This window comes from Myotis nattereri (assembly GCF_964212035.1).
Source record: "Myotis nattereri genome assembly, chromosome: 9".
NCBI classification, from domain to species: Eukaryota; Metazoa; Chordata; class Mammalia; order Chiroptera; family Vespertilionidae; genus Myotis; species Myotis nattereri.
In genome coordinates, this window is record NC_138084.1 from 15017017 (window position 1) to 15033264 (window position 16248).

At 55.9% G+C, this 16248-nt stretch overlaps 1 protein-coding gene across 1 annotated transcript in view; it reads right to left on the reverse strand.

The window, feature by feature from the left end:
• Window positions 1-273: 273 nt before the first annotated feature.
• ALX4 (ALX homeobox 4) overlaps window positions 274-16248 on the reverse strand; it is a gene marked incomplete at both ends in the record, with an annotated part of 33688 nt that continues 17713 nt past the window's right edge. Inside the window, 3 exons of the mRNA XM_081098828.1 lie at window positions 274-600; window positions 1614-1742; window positions 8486-8796. Coding sequence (XP_080954954.1) covers window positions 274-600; window positions 1614-1742; window positions 8486-8796 — 767 coding nt within the window. The remainder of the gene's footprint in view (window positions 601-1613; window positions 1743-8485; window positions 8797-16248) is intronic.

Here is a 16248-nt window from a genome sequence, read left to right on the forward strand (position 1 = left end):
AGCCGCAACCCCGGCCTCGGCTTCCTCCGCTGCCCCTGGCCAGGAGCAGGGGTCTCGGCCTCGGTGCGGGGAGGGGCAGGGGCCTGCTGTCCCCTCCCTCCCAGCCGTCCGGGGCCTCCGACCTGGGGTGGCTGAAAGTGCTGAGGGTCAGGCCCCTGGCCCGGGCCAGGTTCCTAAGAGGAAAGTCGGGCGCGAGGCGGGGGGCCTGGGAAGCATGGGCGTGGCCAGTGCCCCGAGGTGGGGGAGGGTGCGGGATGGGGCGGGAGGGCCCTGTCATGTGGCCCAGGAGATGGCCGCACTGTGCTCCTTGGCCTTCATGCGGAGGGCCGCTATGCTCGAGGTCTTGCGATCCGGCTCCCCGTTGAGCTCGTAGCCATTGAGGCCTGGGCTGAGGCCCGCTCCAAACAGGCCGCCCATGTGCGTCTGGCCCACGTGGCTGCCAGCCCCAGAGACACCCAGGAAGTCGGTGACGCCGCCTGCCCCGGAGCCAGGGGGGTGGGCGTGAGGGGACATGCAGGCTGGCACCGGGTCGCAGGGGACCACGCAGGCGGGCACTGGCGAGGCTGCCCCATTGTTGCCGATCCAGGACGGGTTCTGAATCTGGGGAGGAGGAGGGAGAGATGTCACCAGCTGCCTGGGGCGGGGGTGTACATAGGAGTACCCCCTGAGTGCCCTCTCCCCACAATGACCTCTCCCCACTTAGGAGCCCAGCATCCTGATGAGCCCGTTCTCGAGTGTTTGCTTGGGAGCCTCTCTAAGCATTAAGGTCCCCCAGGAGCCCCCAGAACAGCCTGGGCTGCATGCTTTGGCGGCTGTTCCCGGGGCCAGGCCTGCAGCACACAGAAGTTCTGTCTGCTTCAAACTTCAGACTTCATCAGGCGTCCAGTGAGAGGCTGGGCCACAGCTAAGCCGAGGGCAGCCCGCCTCAGCCGCTGCCTTCCTGATCGGAGACACAGCTGCGGACTTTGTCTCTCTGTCCGTGGGCCCCTTGAGGTCAGTGACTGCATTTACCTCCGGGTCCTCCCAGGCCAGGGCCTCCTAGGTACCCGATCAGTGGGGAGCTTGGTGTTGGGAACATGGGCTCTGGCTGGGAGGTTGTGGTGTGGAGGGGTGCGCGTGGGCAGTGGGGACCTACATCTCCCAGAAACCAAAGTCAGTGGCTGAGGATCTCAGAGCTGACGCCCTGAGGTCTCAGAATTCAAACAGATATGCAGCCTCAGGAGGTGAGCGCAGCGACTGAGTGGGTGGAGCCAGCTGGGCACCCACATGTCGGGGCGGGGGGGGGGGGGTGGAGGGTGCCCAGGCTGCGGTGGGGGCTGGGCTGGATGCAGCTGTGATCCCTCTCCTCTCCCCAGCTTCCACCTCCGGGCCCCACTCCCCTCTAAGCATTTATGGGAGGTGGCGCTGGGACTCAGCCAAGCCTGGGGCAACACTCATGTGGGACAGAAACACTCTGGCCTCCCACGTTCTGGTGTAAAGGGCACACAGCTGCACTGGGCCTGAGGGACCTGGAGGCCATGAGCCCCATCTCAGGGGACCTGAGTCCTTCTCCGAAGTGCGGGTTCAGAGTTCGCGGGTGGGGGTCGGAGCGGGCAGCTGGGGCAGGGACTTACCTGGGCATAGTTCTCAGCGCGGGTGAGGAGGGGCAGCTCGTAGGCCGTGGAGAAGTGGGTTCGAACCTGCTGCATCTGCCCAAAACGCTCCCTCTTCCGCCACTTGGCCCTCCGGTTCTGGAACCAGACCTGCAGGGCAGAGCGGGTGTCGTAGGGTCAGAGGCCTAGCCCTCAGCAGTGACCGTGAGCCCAGCAGGCCATGGGCTGCCGGGAAGCGCTGCTTCGGTGTGCATCCCCAAGGGCTTACCATCTAGAATGATCGAAGCTGAGAGTCAAGGAGGCAGCTTGCTTACCCCCAACCAACCATGGGCGTGACCTTGGCCCGGAACTTGATTTTTGCTACATTTCAGGATCTAGAGCAAGCAAGTGTCACACACACGAAACGTGTCTCGGTCATGAGCATTTATGGGGAGGCGTGGCTCAATCTGCCGTGGAGAAGCTGATAAAAGTACGAATCCCCCTCCAGAAAATGGTCCTGCTTAGACCACCACACACGTGGTTTTCCGAACAGCCCGTGGCTCCCTGTGGCCTACCAGCCAGACGCAGCCCCCTCCTGGCTCCGCCTCCGTCATTCTTGTGGGAAACAGTCTCCCAGCTCTGAAACCCCCGTGTTAAAGGGCCCGTGGATTACAGGGCTCAGCTGGTCAGGGACGGCTTCTTGGAGGGGAGGGCTGGAGCGGGGCCTTGAGTGCTGGCTAGAGAGAGGAGAGTCCAGGCCTGAGTTCAGAGACACCAGGCAGGCTGCCCTGTTTGGGGAGTGGTGGGAGAAAAGAACGGAAGAAGCAGAAGTCAGACTGGGGGGCCTCGGGTGCCAAGTGGAGGGGTTTGCCCTGGTGCTGTCAGCAGAGGCAGACGCGGCCATTGTAAGCTCTCACTCAGAAGGGGGGCCTGATGTGAGGAGGGCTGGAGGCCGGCTGTCACTGAGCATGGGTGGTGGAACGCTGGCCTGACAGGGGCCTAGGAGGAGGGTGGTCTCCGAGGCAGGTGAAGGGGCTGGGACCTCTGGTGGTGGCTGGGGCACTCCTGGCAGCTGAGAACTTTCCCAAGGCTCATGGGCAAGAGCTCACCTCGGGGCCTGTGACCCCTGCCTGGCTTGGAGTCACCAGGTGGGAGAGGGGGTGAGGAGGGATCCGCTTCCAGACCAGGGATGGCCTGGGGCCGAGTCAGAGGCAGTAGATGGGCTCCCAAGGGGCAGTCTGTACAGCAAGCACGTCAAACTCAAATAAATGAGGCATGCAGCCTGCAGGCTGCAAGTTTGACATGCTTGCTGTACAGGCTTGCAATGTCGCCCAGGAATGGGGTGCCCACTGGAGCGCTGGCACTGCCAACAGCCTCCGTTTCCGCATCTGGAAAATGGGCCAATATCTGTATTGACATCTCCCAGGGGTGATGCCTCATACGTGAGACAGATGGGAAACTCTGTCCATTTTTTGAGTGCTCCACATTTGCTTATTTATAGTTCCTGACCTTTCTAAGTTTTTCGCTAGAGGAAAGGCTCAAGAAAGATGGAGTATATGTATCTCATGTGAGAGTGGGAAGGGTGGGGTGGGGTGAGGAGGTAGTATGCGCTGCACCTCCCTTCCCCCCAGTTCCAAGTGTGCATGTGCACAAGTATACACACACGCACCATGCGCGCACACATGCACACGTATGCACACGCACATGTGCATGCACACACACGCGCCTGCCGACGTCTCTTTCAGTCACTCCTTTCCCCCTCTTGACTGGTACAGGAGAAGCTGTCTTCCTGTGTCCTCCCTGGAGACCGGCCCTCTCCTGGGCTTGGGGTCTCAGCCCTGCCCCAGAGCCTGCTGGGAGCCAAGGGCGGGTCAGATCTCCTCTCTGCACTGCTGAAACGGGATCCCCCTTTATCAGCGGCCTGGAATGGGGGGCTGGGGGCAGGATGAGCGAGTGCATCAGAGGAGCTTGTTTTCATTTCATGTTTAATTTCCTGCAGGCTTAGCCCCGTCTTTCCGTTCCTTCCGCCACCTCTCTGGGCTTTCTGTGGGGGGAGCCAGGGGGAGGGGAGAAGCCCACTGGAGGCATCAAGATATATGGCTCCGCTCTTTCGTTGGGGGCGGGGAGAAGGCAAGAAGAGGTTTAGTTGCCGCCTGCTGGGGTTTCCCGGAGTCTGAGGACTCGGGTCTCTGTGTGGGGGCGCAGAGGGAGAGGTGCTGGTGAAGCCTCAGCAGGCCTGGATGGGCTGGGAGGGACGCGGAGGGAGGAGGGAGGAGGCCAGTGTCCCTAAAGGAGCCTGGGATTGAGGGGAGGAGCAGAGTGTTGGGGGATGGAATGTGGGGGAGCTGAGTGTGGGGGAGGAAGAGGCCGGGAGAGGGGAGACCTGGTTATCTGGGAAGATAGATGAGCAGGCGAGGGAGAGGCAGCAGAGAGAGCACTGGCTTGGGGAGGGGAGGGGATCGGGGTCAGGCTGAGGCCTGAAGATGGAGATGGTGGGAGGTGGCCGGCTGTGGGGGAGCAGACCTGCCACCTCCCCCTGCAATTCCTTCCTCCCTGGGCCCCACCCCGCGCTCGAGGCTGGAGCTTTCTGCCCAGATCGGGGCTTAAGCTAAGTTAGCCTCTCTGGTCTGCAACCTCCTCACACATAAATGGGGTGGTGGCGGGGCATCCTCATGGGCCCCTCCTGTGCCGACATTCGTGGGTCCTGAGGCTCTGTGTCCTTCTATTCCTGACCCCTAGAGCCTGGCGCTCTGAGAGCCACACGCCGCCCCCCGATTCTCTGTGCCCCAGGCTGTCTCCATTGCACACCCCCAGGAGGAGAGCAGGCGACAAGGTTCTGTGTGTCTCACCCCAGGACCACCCCATTCCCAGGCCCCCCGGCATGGGCCCACTCGGCACAGACCTCTCCCCAAGGAACCAACCTTCTTGGCAGAGGCCTTGCTAACCGCAGCCCATCTGGGGCCCTGGCGGGGTGGCCCAGGGCGGGGAAGGCCTCTGTCTTATTGTCTTCAGACACCAGCTGCGCAGCTTGGAATCCCAGACACAGAGAGCGGCCCCTGCAGCCCCCTGGAGCAGGGCCAAACCCCGGCTTCTTCCCAGGAAGGGTCCATCTTGGCACCCCCATCACCTCCTCCTGTCCCACCGCCACTCTGCCCCAGGCACCTGGCTTCCCACCAGCTGGCTGTGGGCCCCAAACAGACTGAGCGGAGGCAGGCAGGGGGTTCCATCACCATCCCACCTGCCCCCAGGGCACTGCCAGGCTCAGGGCTCAACCCAGAGGTCTGACGCACATGAACATCCCACCCACCCTGCGGCCTTTATACAAAGACGTCTCGGAACAACCTGGCCCGTGTCCTAGTACAGCAAACTAAAGCAAAATAGGCCCTGGGAGTCTCAGGTCTTAGTCTCAACACTGCCACCGCGTCGCGTTCCTGCGTCCCCTGATCACAGGCAGTCACTCCCTCGCTGGCCTCTTGTTCCTCGTTATCAAATGAGAGGGCCAGGTGGTCCTCCCCGGCACTAATAGCCTATAATTCTATGATCGCCCCCTTAGATCAGAAAACATGCAACACTTCAGAGTTTCCCTTTCTGCCTTGGCTGCCAGGAAGCTCAGAGGCGAAATTTGTGCTCAGCGGCAACTATGATCCTAAGCCCAGATTTTTGACGTAATTACCTTCCCATTTTATGAAATTGTTCTTGTTCTTAGGTGAAAATAATAAATCTTCAATTATAAGCTACCTCAATTCCTTTTTGGGGGCAGGCATAGATGTGTGTGTGTGTGTGTGTGTGCGCACACGCGTGCAGAAAGAACACTATTTTAGCTGGATGGTGGTGACCAAAAAGTGTTAGGCGTGCCCCAGTGTCATTTCCATGTTTTGTACTGGAAGGGCCATCCTTCTTTCAATACTAAGTGAATTCTACCCCTGGGTACTCCCATCCATTGTTAGGAACACATACAGCACACATATATGTACACACATCCTACACAGAAAATGAACCGGTTAATCCCACACCAACACAGCACCTACAGGAATGTCCCACACCCAGCCCACCCCTTCTCCACTCCTGCCAAATCCATTGGCTGAGCTGAGGCCAGATTCTGGGGTTCCTGTCCAGACTCTGAGCATGTGAGGTCGTGTGGCTGGTTATCCCTGGACAGTGGGTGTGAGAGGGCTTTTGAAATCCCAGTAAAGCCGGCCCTGTCTTCCTTCCCCAAACATTCACTTGGTGCCAGAGTGAACAACCACAGACAGCCTGCCCTCGGGAACTTAAGGCTTAAACAACCCCACTGTTCACAATCACTGTGGTACAGAACCACTTCTGGATGGCTACGTATTTACTAAAACTGCCAGTCCTTTTCCACATTAGCCATCGTACATAACGATTCTGGCCTAAATGACAAATGCCTGTCCCTCCACCTGGTAAGACTGATGAAGCATGTATTGCCTTAGAAGAGCTCTGCTAAGACTCCTTAGTGAACTAACGCAACAGGGGGCGCCCTTGGGTCTGCTGAGTAAGGAAGGGTTCTTTGTCCCAGCACTGAAAGTCCTTCTGAGCTGAGCTGTGCTGCTAAAAAAAAAAAAAAAAAAAAAAAGCAAAAACAATTCCCTTTTCCTCAAGCTGTTGATTTCCCTAAGCACACTGAGGGGGAAACCTGCCATCTGACAACACCTTATTTGCTATTTCTAACAAGCTCTGGGGTGGAAAGCAGGCTGAGCATGATACTCACTCTGTGTGAAGCTGACGCCTGAGCTCTAGTGCCTACGTGTTGTCATCTGGTTGGGGTACTCAGAGGTCTTGGTTTCCCGTCTGGTTCTTTCTTTGCTGTAATTTCATGCAGGGAGGCAGGGACACCCTCTCTGGACAAATGAGGTCCACTGGCCCACAAATATTTACTTTTTGCCTTTGTTTCTCTGATTTTGGCCTTCTCTAGTTGGTAGGAATACAGGGATGAACAATCACACAGTACTTGCCCTCAAAGGCTCATATTCTAGTTTCTAGTGCAGCAGTTCTCTCAAACGACCCTTTCACAGGGGTCGCCTAAGACCATCGGAAAACACATATATAATTACATGTTGTTTTTGTGATTAATCACTATGCTTTAATTATGTTCAATTTGTAACAATGAAAATACATCCTGCATATCATATATTTACATTACGATTCATCACAGTAGCAAAATTACAGTTATGAAGTAGCAACGAAAATAATTTTATGGTTGGGGGTTACCACAACATGAGGAACTGTATTAAAGGGTCGCGGCATTAGGAAGGTTGAGAACCACTGTTCTAGTGGGAGGAGACAAACATAAAATAATTTAAGCCAGTAATTTCTACAAAGAAGATAAAATAGGATAATGTGGCAGTAGGTAACCTGGTTGTGTTGTGTTGAGTTGACTTGGTTTGGGTTGAGTTGCATTGTGTTGATTAAGTTGGATTGTACTGAATTGAGTTGTGTTGGATTTTGTTGGGTTGGGATGGGTTGAGTTGTGTTGCATTGTGTTGGTTTGGGTTGAGTTGGGTTGTACTGGATTAAGCTGTGCTGGATTTTGTTGTGTTGTGTGGGTGGTATTGTGTTGAGTTGTGTTGTGTTTTGTTGGTTTGGGTTGAGTTGGGTTGTATTGGATTGAGCTGTGCTGGATGTTGTTGTGTTGTGTTGAGTTGTGTTGGGTGGTATTGTGTTGAGCTGTGTTGTGTTTTGTTGGTTTGGGTTGAGTTGGGTTGTATTGGATTGAGCTGTGCTGGATTTTGTTGTGTTGTGTTGTGTTGAGTTGTGTTGGGTGGTATTGTGTTGAGTTGTGTTGTGTTTTGTTGGTTTGGGTTGAGTTGGGTTGTATTGGATTGAGCTGTGCTGGATGTTGTTGTGTTGTGTTGTGTTGAGTTGTGTTGGGTTGGGATGGGTTGAGTTGGGTTGTACTGGATTAAGCTGTGCTGGATTTTGTTGTGTTGTGTTGAGTTGTGTTGGGTGGTGTTGTGTTGAGCTGTGTTGTGTTTTGTTGGTTTGGGTTGAGTTGGGTTGTACTGGATTGAGCTGTGCTGGATTTTGTTGTGTTGAGTTGTGTTGAGTTGTGTTGGGTGGTATTGTGTTGAGTTGTGTTGTGTTGTGTTGGTTTGGGTTGAGTTGGGTTGTATTGGATTGAGCTGTGCTGGATGTTGTTGTGTTGTGTTGAGTTGTGTTGAGTTGTGTTGGGTGGTATTGTGTTGAGTTGTGTTGTGTTGTGTTGGTTTGGGTTGAGTTGGGTTGTGTTGGATTGAGCTGTGCTGGATGTTGTTGTGTTGAGTTGTGTTGAGCTGTGTTGGGTGGTATTGTGTTGAGCTGTGTTGTGTTGGTTTGGGTTGAGTTGGGTTGTGTTGGATTGAGCTGTGCTGGATGTTGTTGTGTTGTGTTGGGTGGTGGAGAGGGTCACTGCCTTCACCATAATGGTCAAGGAGATTTCTCAAAAGAGGCGTATACAGTTGGGACCTGAAAGACAGAGAAGTAGGTGGCCGTCCTGGGCGGAAGGAAGAGCTGGGTTGTTCTCGGTCTCTGCCCACGGGGCGGCTGTGATGTCTTTAAGTTTACCCTGTTTCCTTCCTAAGAGACAGTCTTCCATAGCAGAGACTAGTCATTTACTCCTTTATGAAACCACGTAGGCTCTCATACCACTTAGAGCCTAAATAGAGATAACAGGCTTCCTGCCCCCCTGCACGGCCCTGCTTCTCCCACTCCTGCTCCAACCAGAGGGAGAGGCCCAATGTTAACGTGGACAAAAGCAGACTTGGAGCAGGGGCAGGAGGGGCGGGCTGGGAGCCTCTGGGGCTCTCCTGGGACGAGGAGAAGACAGTGTAGTTGAGAGACAGTCCGTCAGTCTCAGCTCCAGCCACCAGCCCAAGGGCAGGCCCTGCTCTCCCACCCCACCCAGGCACCTCACTGACCTGCACGCGGGCCTCGGTGAGGTCCGTCCGCATGGCCAGCTGCTCCCGCGCATACACGTCGGGGTAGTGGGTCTTCTGGAAGACCTTCTCCAGCTCCTCCAGCTGGTAGCTGGTGAAGGTGGTTCGGTTCCGCCGCTTCTTGCCCTTGTTGCTCTCCGACTCAGCCTTCTCCAGCGGGCTGGGGAGGTCGGCGCTGGCCCGGTCCTGGGGCCCCTTCACCCCAGCCTCCTTCACACTGAGGTAGCTGCTGTCCATCCCCACGGTGTCAGAGTCGGGCGGCAACTCTGGCTCACTCAGGGAGCTCTCTTTGGCTGAGGGGGAAGGAAACAAGGTCAGAAACCAGTGGCTGAATCAAGAAAGAGAGGAGGGAGGGACAGGGGTGCCATCCCCTGCCTTGTCTCATTGGATGTGAGGTCAGGAGGCCTGGGTTCTGATCTTGGCTTGCCATTACCATGCTGGGTGACCTTGGGCAAGTTCCTTTCCCTCTCTGAGACTTTACCCTCATCTCAAAATGGTCCCCTTTCAGCATCAATGTTACGTGACTCTGGATCAGTCAATATGGCCTCTATGACCTTTAATTCCCGCCCTACTGAGCCCAGTCTCCTCCCTCTAGAAGGCCCCCCTTTGCCAGAACTTCTCCTTTGGGCATGGAGGATGTGTCAGTGCCTTGGACCCCTGAGATGGAAGGGAAAACTCATTCAGCGGTCATTTCTGGCTCAACTGAGCTTGGGGTGAGGAGAGGCCAGCATCAAGGCAGGCAGAAATGCCCCTCTTTTCCCGGCCTGGTCCTTTTGGAGGTTCAACAGGAATTGCGGAGATTCCTCTCCAAAAATCCACATCCCCTTGCCCTCCACACTGGTCTCACCAATTGGCCAAGCAGTGTCCTGCCCCTCCAGGTGGGCCCTGGTAGATTTACATAAAGCTGGAGGCCCAGGCCCACAGCCACTGCTGTCTGTCTGTCAGAATGGGGCTCTGGCCACCGGTTCTTGGAAGCTGGAAAGGACCAGTCAACCCATGCAGGTCAAGGATGAGGAGGCAGAGGCCGGGGTGGGAGGGTAGGGTGGGGAGTAGCTTGTCCGCATCCAAAGAGCCAGTTAGCAGCTGGGCAGACACAGGGGCCTCAGGGGTTGGAGCGAGGGCTCTGGAGCCCGACCCTCGGTATGAATCCCACAGGGATGACTCTCCAGCTGTGTGCTTTGGACACTTCACTGAGCCTCTTTGTGCCTCAGTTTCCTCCTCTGTAAAATGGGGCTGAAGATGCCAGGAGAATAGGTGTCCTCATAGGGTAGTTGCCGGATTAAAGAGGCCACCATGTAAAGCACGCGGCACAGAACCGGCTGCGTACGCTTCTGCCAGTGTCCTTACTCCCAGTGCGGTCTGGGCTTGCAAACAGCAGAGGACCAACCCTGGAGAAGTCCTCCGAGTGGGCAGACCCTCGCTGGAGCCCCTGAGTGCGACAGCACGCGCGGCACCGTGGGGAGGGAGCGGGATGGCGTCTGCAGACAGGGGTGTGAGCCCCTCTCGGAGCCGCAGTCCCGGTCCGTAACTCTGTGCAGTTAGATAGCGCAACAGATTAATGAGGCACATGTGTGCGGCGTCTGACAAGACCTTTCACACACAAGCTCTGATCGCCACGAGCATGAGGATCACTCTGACCCTCGGTTTCCTCTTCTGGGACCAGGTCCAAGCTGTGGGCAGTATGTGTTGGGACGATGCCTCTGGCCCAGGTCTCCTGACCCTGCCCAGGTCCTGAGGCTCCAGGTTCACGCCAGGCTTTGTGGGTGCACTGGGGCTCTCCTCACGCCGGGGGAGCTTCGAGGGACATGTCGTCTGTCATTCTCAACTCCCTCTCCAAGGCACTGAAGACCAGGGGGTGGAGGTGAGGGAGCCTGGAAGCTGCTCCAGGAAGACATTTCGGGGTCACGGCCAGCACTGACGCCACCAGGGGGTGGACCGGCCCACGGGATCACACGTGGCACCATGTGAGCCCGGCACACACTGCCAGGCCCCAGTGACAGCTTCATGTGAACTGCAGCTGGCAGCTGGGCCAAGAGCTTTCAGCAAAGATATTTATCTTCCTGGCAGACAAATACATTTTATATTTTGGGTATTTTTTTTTTTTAAAGAGAAGAAATCCCACTCAGCCTCACCAAAAATAAACATCTCTGTTATGCAACTTCCTGTAGGCCAGACTGGCAGGGGCAGCCCCTAGCCCTCCTGCCCTCACCCTGCTCCCCGGGCCCCATCCCGGGACCCCATGGACCCTTAGAGCGCCCTCTGGCCCCAGGGCTAGGGTTGGGACCGCCCCGCACAGCCTCATGGGCTGAGCAGAAGGAACTCCATGTTATAGAAATGGAGGGTGGGTAGGCACCTGCCCAAAGTCCTGGTTTTAACTGGGGGGGAATGTGTGCTCACCCTCTCAGCTCCTGGGGCCTTCCCCGAGGAGAGCGTAGGGGCAGTGGAACCCCGGGCCTCCCACAGCCAAGGAGCCCTGCTCAGCTTGTCCTGGGGCAGAAGGGCCGCCTAAGGATGAGGGAGCAAGGATGAGGCCTCTGAGAGAAGCCCCTCCGTGCTGTGCTGGGCTGGGCTTAGCCGGGGGGAGGCGGCAGAACAGCCAGTCCTCTGGGTGAGGAGTCAGAGCTCAGTTTCCCCACCTCCAGCCACCCACTGAGAGGGAGCGAGGGGCGGAGAGGGGGAGACAGCGCTGTCTGTGTGCAGACACCACACCAAGGGCTGGGAGGTCTGCGCTCCACCCCAGTCCCAGCCCCGTCTGCCCATGACTTCATGGGACTCGCTTCATATCAGTCTCGTCTGCAGATGGGGCAGGCATGCCCCCTCGGAGTGGGGGGAGCAGGGAGGGGGTGTGTCACGCCTCAGTGGGGTGGAGAATCCCTCCCACCCTGGGACTATGGACCTTCCCCTTGGGATCTGGATGGGGAGGGGGGTGTGGTAGGCATGTCTGTGTCCAGGCAAATGTCAGCTGACTTGAAAGGCCAGGAGATGCCGGGACTCTGGCAAACTGGTGCTTCCGGTGCTCAAAGAGGAAGGAGAGCCTCCCAACCTCAGTCCTGTTGGGTGGTCGCCTTGCTTTCCGTCCTTAGACAGCAAAGGAGCTTTCCCCGAGGTTCTGTGGCCACCCAGCTGGGAGCATGACAAGCCAAGGCCTCTCCGGTCCTCAGTCCAAATGTCCCAGACTCGGGGCATCTAGCTCAGCCTCCTTCCACCCCCAGCATCTCCCCCAGGTGCTGCTGCCCTGGCTTTGGTGACAGAGAGCTCCCAGGGCAGCTGGACACCCGTCCTGAGGTCCACCCCTGTCTGTCTCCTGTAGATCTGGCGCATTGGTCCTGGTTCTACACCTCCAGGCTTCCCCAGGACAGCCCTGTGGGCACTGAGAGCCGGCTGCCCCTCCTCCAAGTCTTCCAGCTCCTGACTGTAAAGGTTCAGTTCCCGCCGCTGCTCCTCGGGTTGCCCTGAGAGTATGGAGCCTGAGACGGGCAGATGCCAGGGATGGTGCCAGCAAATTGTTCTCTGACTAGATGATCCCACGGGGCTGGTGGAATCGGCATGGCATCCTGAGGCCTGGGTGCCCTTCTCAGTGAGGTGGCCCTGAAAACAGCTCCTGCAACTCCCCCGTCTCCCGGGGGGCCCGGAGGCCGAGGCTCAGAGACGGACTTAGGCGTTTCAATGTCCAGGAACCCCAGCCGGGCATCTGCCAGGAGCGGCTCCGCACCCACCGTGCTGCTGTGGCGGGTGGAGAAAAGTCCCTGGGAGTCTGCCCGCCGGCCAGGCTGTAGGGCCGCCGCCTTCAGGACGATGGCACCGGGCACCGGCACGAGGCCGAGGAGCCGCCAGCCCTACCCGGGGCCAGGTCACCAGCCTGCAGTTGGGCGCCTCCCTAGCCCTCCCGGAGGCAGGTCTTCGAAGGGCGCTGTGCTGACACCCCATCCACGGTGGGCTTTGCCCGGCCTTGGGGCCCAATACATTGAAATCCTGATCTGCATCTTTCCTGTGGAATGTCCCGATGTGGAAATGACCCCCAGGCCACCCCGGAGAATCACGAAGGTGGCTAAGACGGAGTGTGAGCACCACGGGCCCCACGGAAGGTGTGCAGGCCCTGGTGCCCATGGCGGTACCGCCTGCCCTGCAGACACTCTAGGTAAATGCTACTTCCAGCGCCCGCTTCTGATGAAGTGGGAGCTTTGGGTTCAAGGTTCTGTCCTTAATCCGCAGCCCCTAGGGCCCTGGGGCCTCTGCCTGAGCTCCTTCAGGCCGGAGCCTCTCCTGGGAGCCGCCTGGTCCGCCGCCGGACCGTCCTGGCTGTGGACTTTCTTCATCCCCTTACCCTCTGCCCACTTGTCCTGGTTCAACCCAGAGGCGTCACTCTAATCTAGCCTGATCTTTGTCTGACGTGAGAGCCTTTGAGAGGTTTCCAAAGGTGACTGCGAATCTTTTTTATGAATGATTTAAAGAGAATGTTTTACGACTGTGGTTTCAGGAGAAGGGACATCTGAACCCGTTTGGGGAGAGGGTGCCGGACGCCCCTGCGTGGTTCTCCTTCCGTGTGCCCGGGGTGCGCCCTCGGGCGTGTGGCACGGCCACCGTGGTGAAGGGGTGGGGACCTATGTGTACTTGCCTGCGGAGCGTGCGTGCTTGTGCGGGCAAGTGGGATGTGTGTGCTGTTGCGTGTGGGTGTGTGTAGGCAAACATCCTGCAAATACACATGGGTGGGTATGGACATGGGTGGTGTGTGTGTGTGTGTGTGTGTGTGTGTGTGTGTGTGTGTGTAGCTGTGCCCAGGCCTTGCATATGGAGTGTGTGCCTCAGAGGCCTGAGTGATTGTATCCTCCCGGCTTTGATTACAGCTATTTTTCCTCCAAACATCTGCTTTGAGGGGACATGCCGCTCGCTCTGCTCCCTCTGTTCTCGGGTGAACCGGCCTCACCCCCTGTGGCAGAGTGCACAGCGCCGATGTAATCTCCTTAAACAAAACAGGCCAGCGTGAGCCCTTTCATGCTATTTAAAGGAGAGTGACTAAACCCACTGCTGTCCAAACAGTCGTGTGGGGGTGGGGAGGAGGTCAAAGGTTACCCATCGATCACGTCCCGGCCCACCTCCTCTGCCACTGGGCTCTGCCCGGAGCTCAGCTCCACGGCCCTAGTTAAGCTCCAGGCCTGGTAAGGAAGGCGGAAGGAGCGACATTTCAGCGAGCACGCGTGGAGCCGGTTCCGTGTGCACCGGTGGGGGCAGTGTCCCTGCCCCACGGAGCTGCCCGCCTGCAGAGGACCGTGGGCGGAGGCGCAGGTGCTCGGGCCGGCCCGCCACCAGGTGACGCTGCGCTCCTGGTCACCCACATGCACCAGCCCCAGCCCTAAACACGCTTCTCTGGACAAGGGCCGTCCGAGGACCTGTCACCAGCCACAGGGGCTAAGGACGCCAGAGGACTCAGGGCCAGGGGTCTCCTCGCTGGGCCTGGAACAGTAAGAGGACATTAGGGGAAGCTGGTGACACCTGAGTGAGCTGTGGAGTTCAGGTGACAGTGCTGTTTAAAGAAAACAAAAACAGTGGGCAGAGCACGCGAACAGACACTCCATGAAGTGCAGACGGAAAGCCCCGGGAGGTGTCACTACACACCCACCGCAATGGAAATGCAAAACCTGACGATGCCAAGTGTTGGCGAGGACACGGAGCAACTGGAACTCTCACGCCACTGGTGGGCACAGTGTGGCCGTGTCAGAGCCATACGCTGACCACACGACCCAGCAGTCTCACTGCCAGGCATTTGCCCGAAAGAAACGAAGACATTTTCGGCGGGCGGGAAGGGGGGGGGGCACCAAATCTGCATGCAACGTTTAGAGCAGCTTTGCTCATAATCGCACCAAAACTGGAAACAACCCGAATGTGGATGGCCGAGCAAACTGTGGTGCAGCTATGGGCTGGGGCACTGGTCAGGGATCAAAGGAACACGTGTTGATACAGGCCATGGCATGGCTGACTCGCAAAGGCAGGTTATGGTCTGTAAGAGAAGCCAGTCTCAAAATGAAGGCAATGTATCACTGTACTTATTGATCGTATGGCATTTGGGGGAGGCGACAGCGTTAGGACGGAGAACAGACCGCTGGTGGCCGGGGTTGGGGATGGGTTTGACCACAAAAGGTGACACTGGTGTGTGGACCCATCCGGTATCCCAATCTGTACAGGAATGTGTTAAAATTCATAAAACTTACACCCCCCAAATTTAAATTTTACAGTATCTTATTTTAAAAACAAAAGAGATGTGAGTAAAGAAAGTACAGAATTGTGTTTAAATATACTAAGGGAAACTAAGCAAGTAAAAAGTTTGTATGTCTTCACCCAGTAATCCCACCTCTAGGAATTTATCCTAGAGGAATGATTATGATGAACGCAAAGAATTAACTAGAGAGAAAGCTGATCATGGCATTATTATACAGAAACCCTGAAAATAACCGGGATGTGTGGGAAAGGACATTGGTTAAATTAAGGACGATGGTTCTATAAATGGAAGATCTTTCCCCTGCAGACTGTTTCTTTCTTGGCATTTGACACATATTATTACGTATTTACTAGTGTCAACATATGTGTAACTCCACCTGTTGAAAAAAATCGGCATTATTAACCGGTACACCTCGTATTTGTTTTTTTCCCCTTTGTTTATTGTCTCTCTGTCCCTTCCATAAAATAAGGGAGTATATCTGAATATATTTGTTTTGTTTACCTTCATTCTATTGCCTAGCATTGTGGCTGGCACGTAGTAGGTGTTCACTAAACATTTGATGAACAAATGAAAAAAACCGACATTATAGAAGAAAAGCATTTTAGTACTTGGAAAAATGTTCATAATATATTAGTAAATCTCATTTGAGAGATGGGGAAAGGGGGTGGGTGGGTGGAGTATCTGTCCTTAGAAAATACTAAAAGTTTCCAGAGGTAAGAACACAGGTATATGGGTTAATTTTGTTCCTTTTTTTGTTTGTTTCTGGTTTGAATTAATTTTCTGTTTATCCTACCATGAACAGGAATTGCCTTTATCACTTTAAAATGCTATTTGAAAACAGCCATCAGTGATGCCTGCTCTGGGTAGATGATGGGCACCGCTGTGGGATCTTGGGAGGAGGGGCGTGAGCGCCACTTGGAATGGGGTGGAGGAAGCAGGGAAGCTTCAGAGAAAGCCCCCTTTTGCAGTGGGCACTGGCCAGATCCTCACAAACCGGGCCCCTCCGTGACTCCGAGGCCTCTTGGATAACATGCACACGCACACACACACACACACACACACTCACACACACACTCACACACACTCACACACACTCACACACACACACAGACCCTATTTTCTGTAAGCCTTTTTCAACCTAAGACTATCCTGTACATCTTTCCATGCTGTTCTATATTCTTCCACCACATCATTTTTCATGGCTGCATAGTATTTCACCACGTAGACAAACTCTATTTTATCTTATCAATCCTCCACTGCTGGGTTTCTGACTCTCTGAAATTATCGCAGGCCTGTGATGACCATCCTTATCATTAAAGCCCTCAGTACCCTCATGGTTTCCTTAGAAGCAGCTCCAAGCACTAGCAATACCGAGTTAAATCATGCACACACCTTCAGACCTCGGATGACATGGCCAAACTGTCTTCTAAAAACGTGCCCACTTCCTCAGTGACCGGCAGCGTGCCTGCTGCTGCAGGGCCATACTGTTTTTAAATCTTTGCCAGTGTGACGGATAAAAGCAAAATTGTGT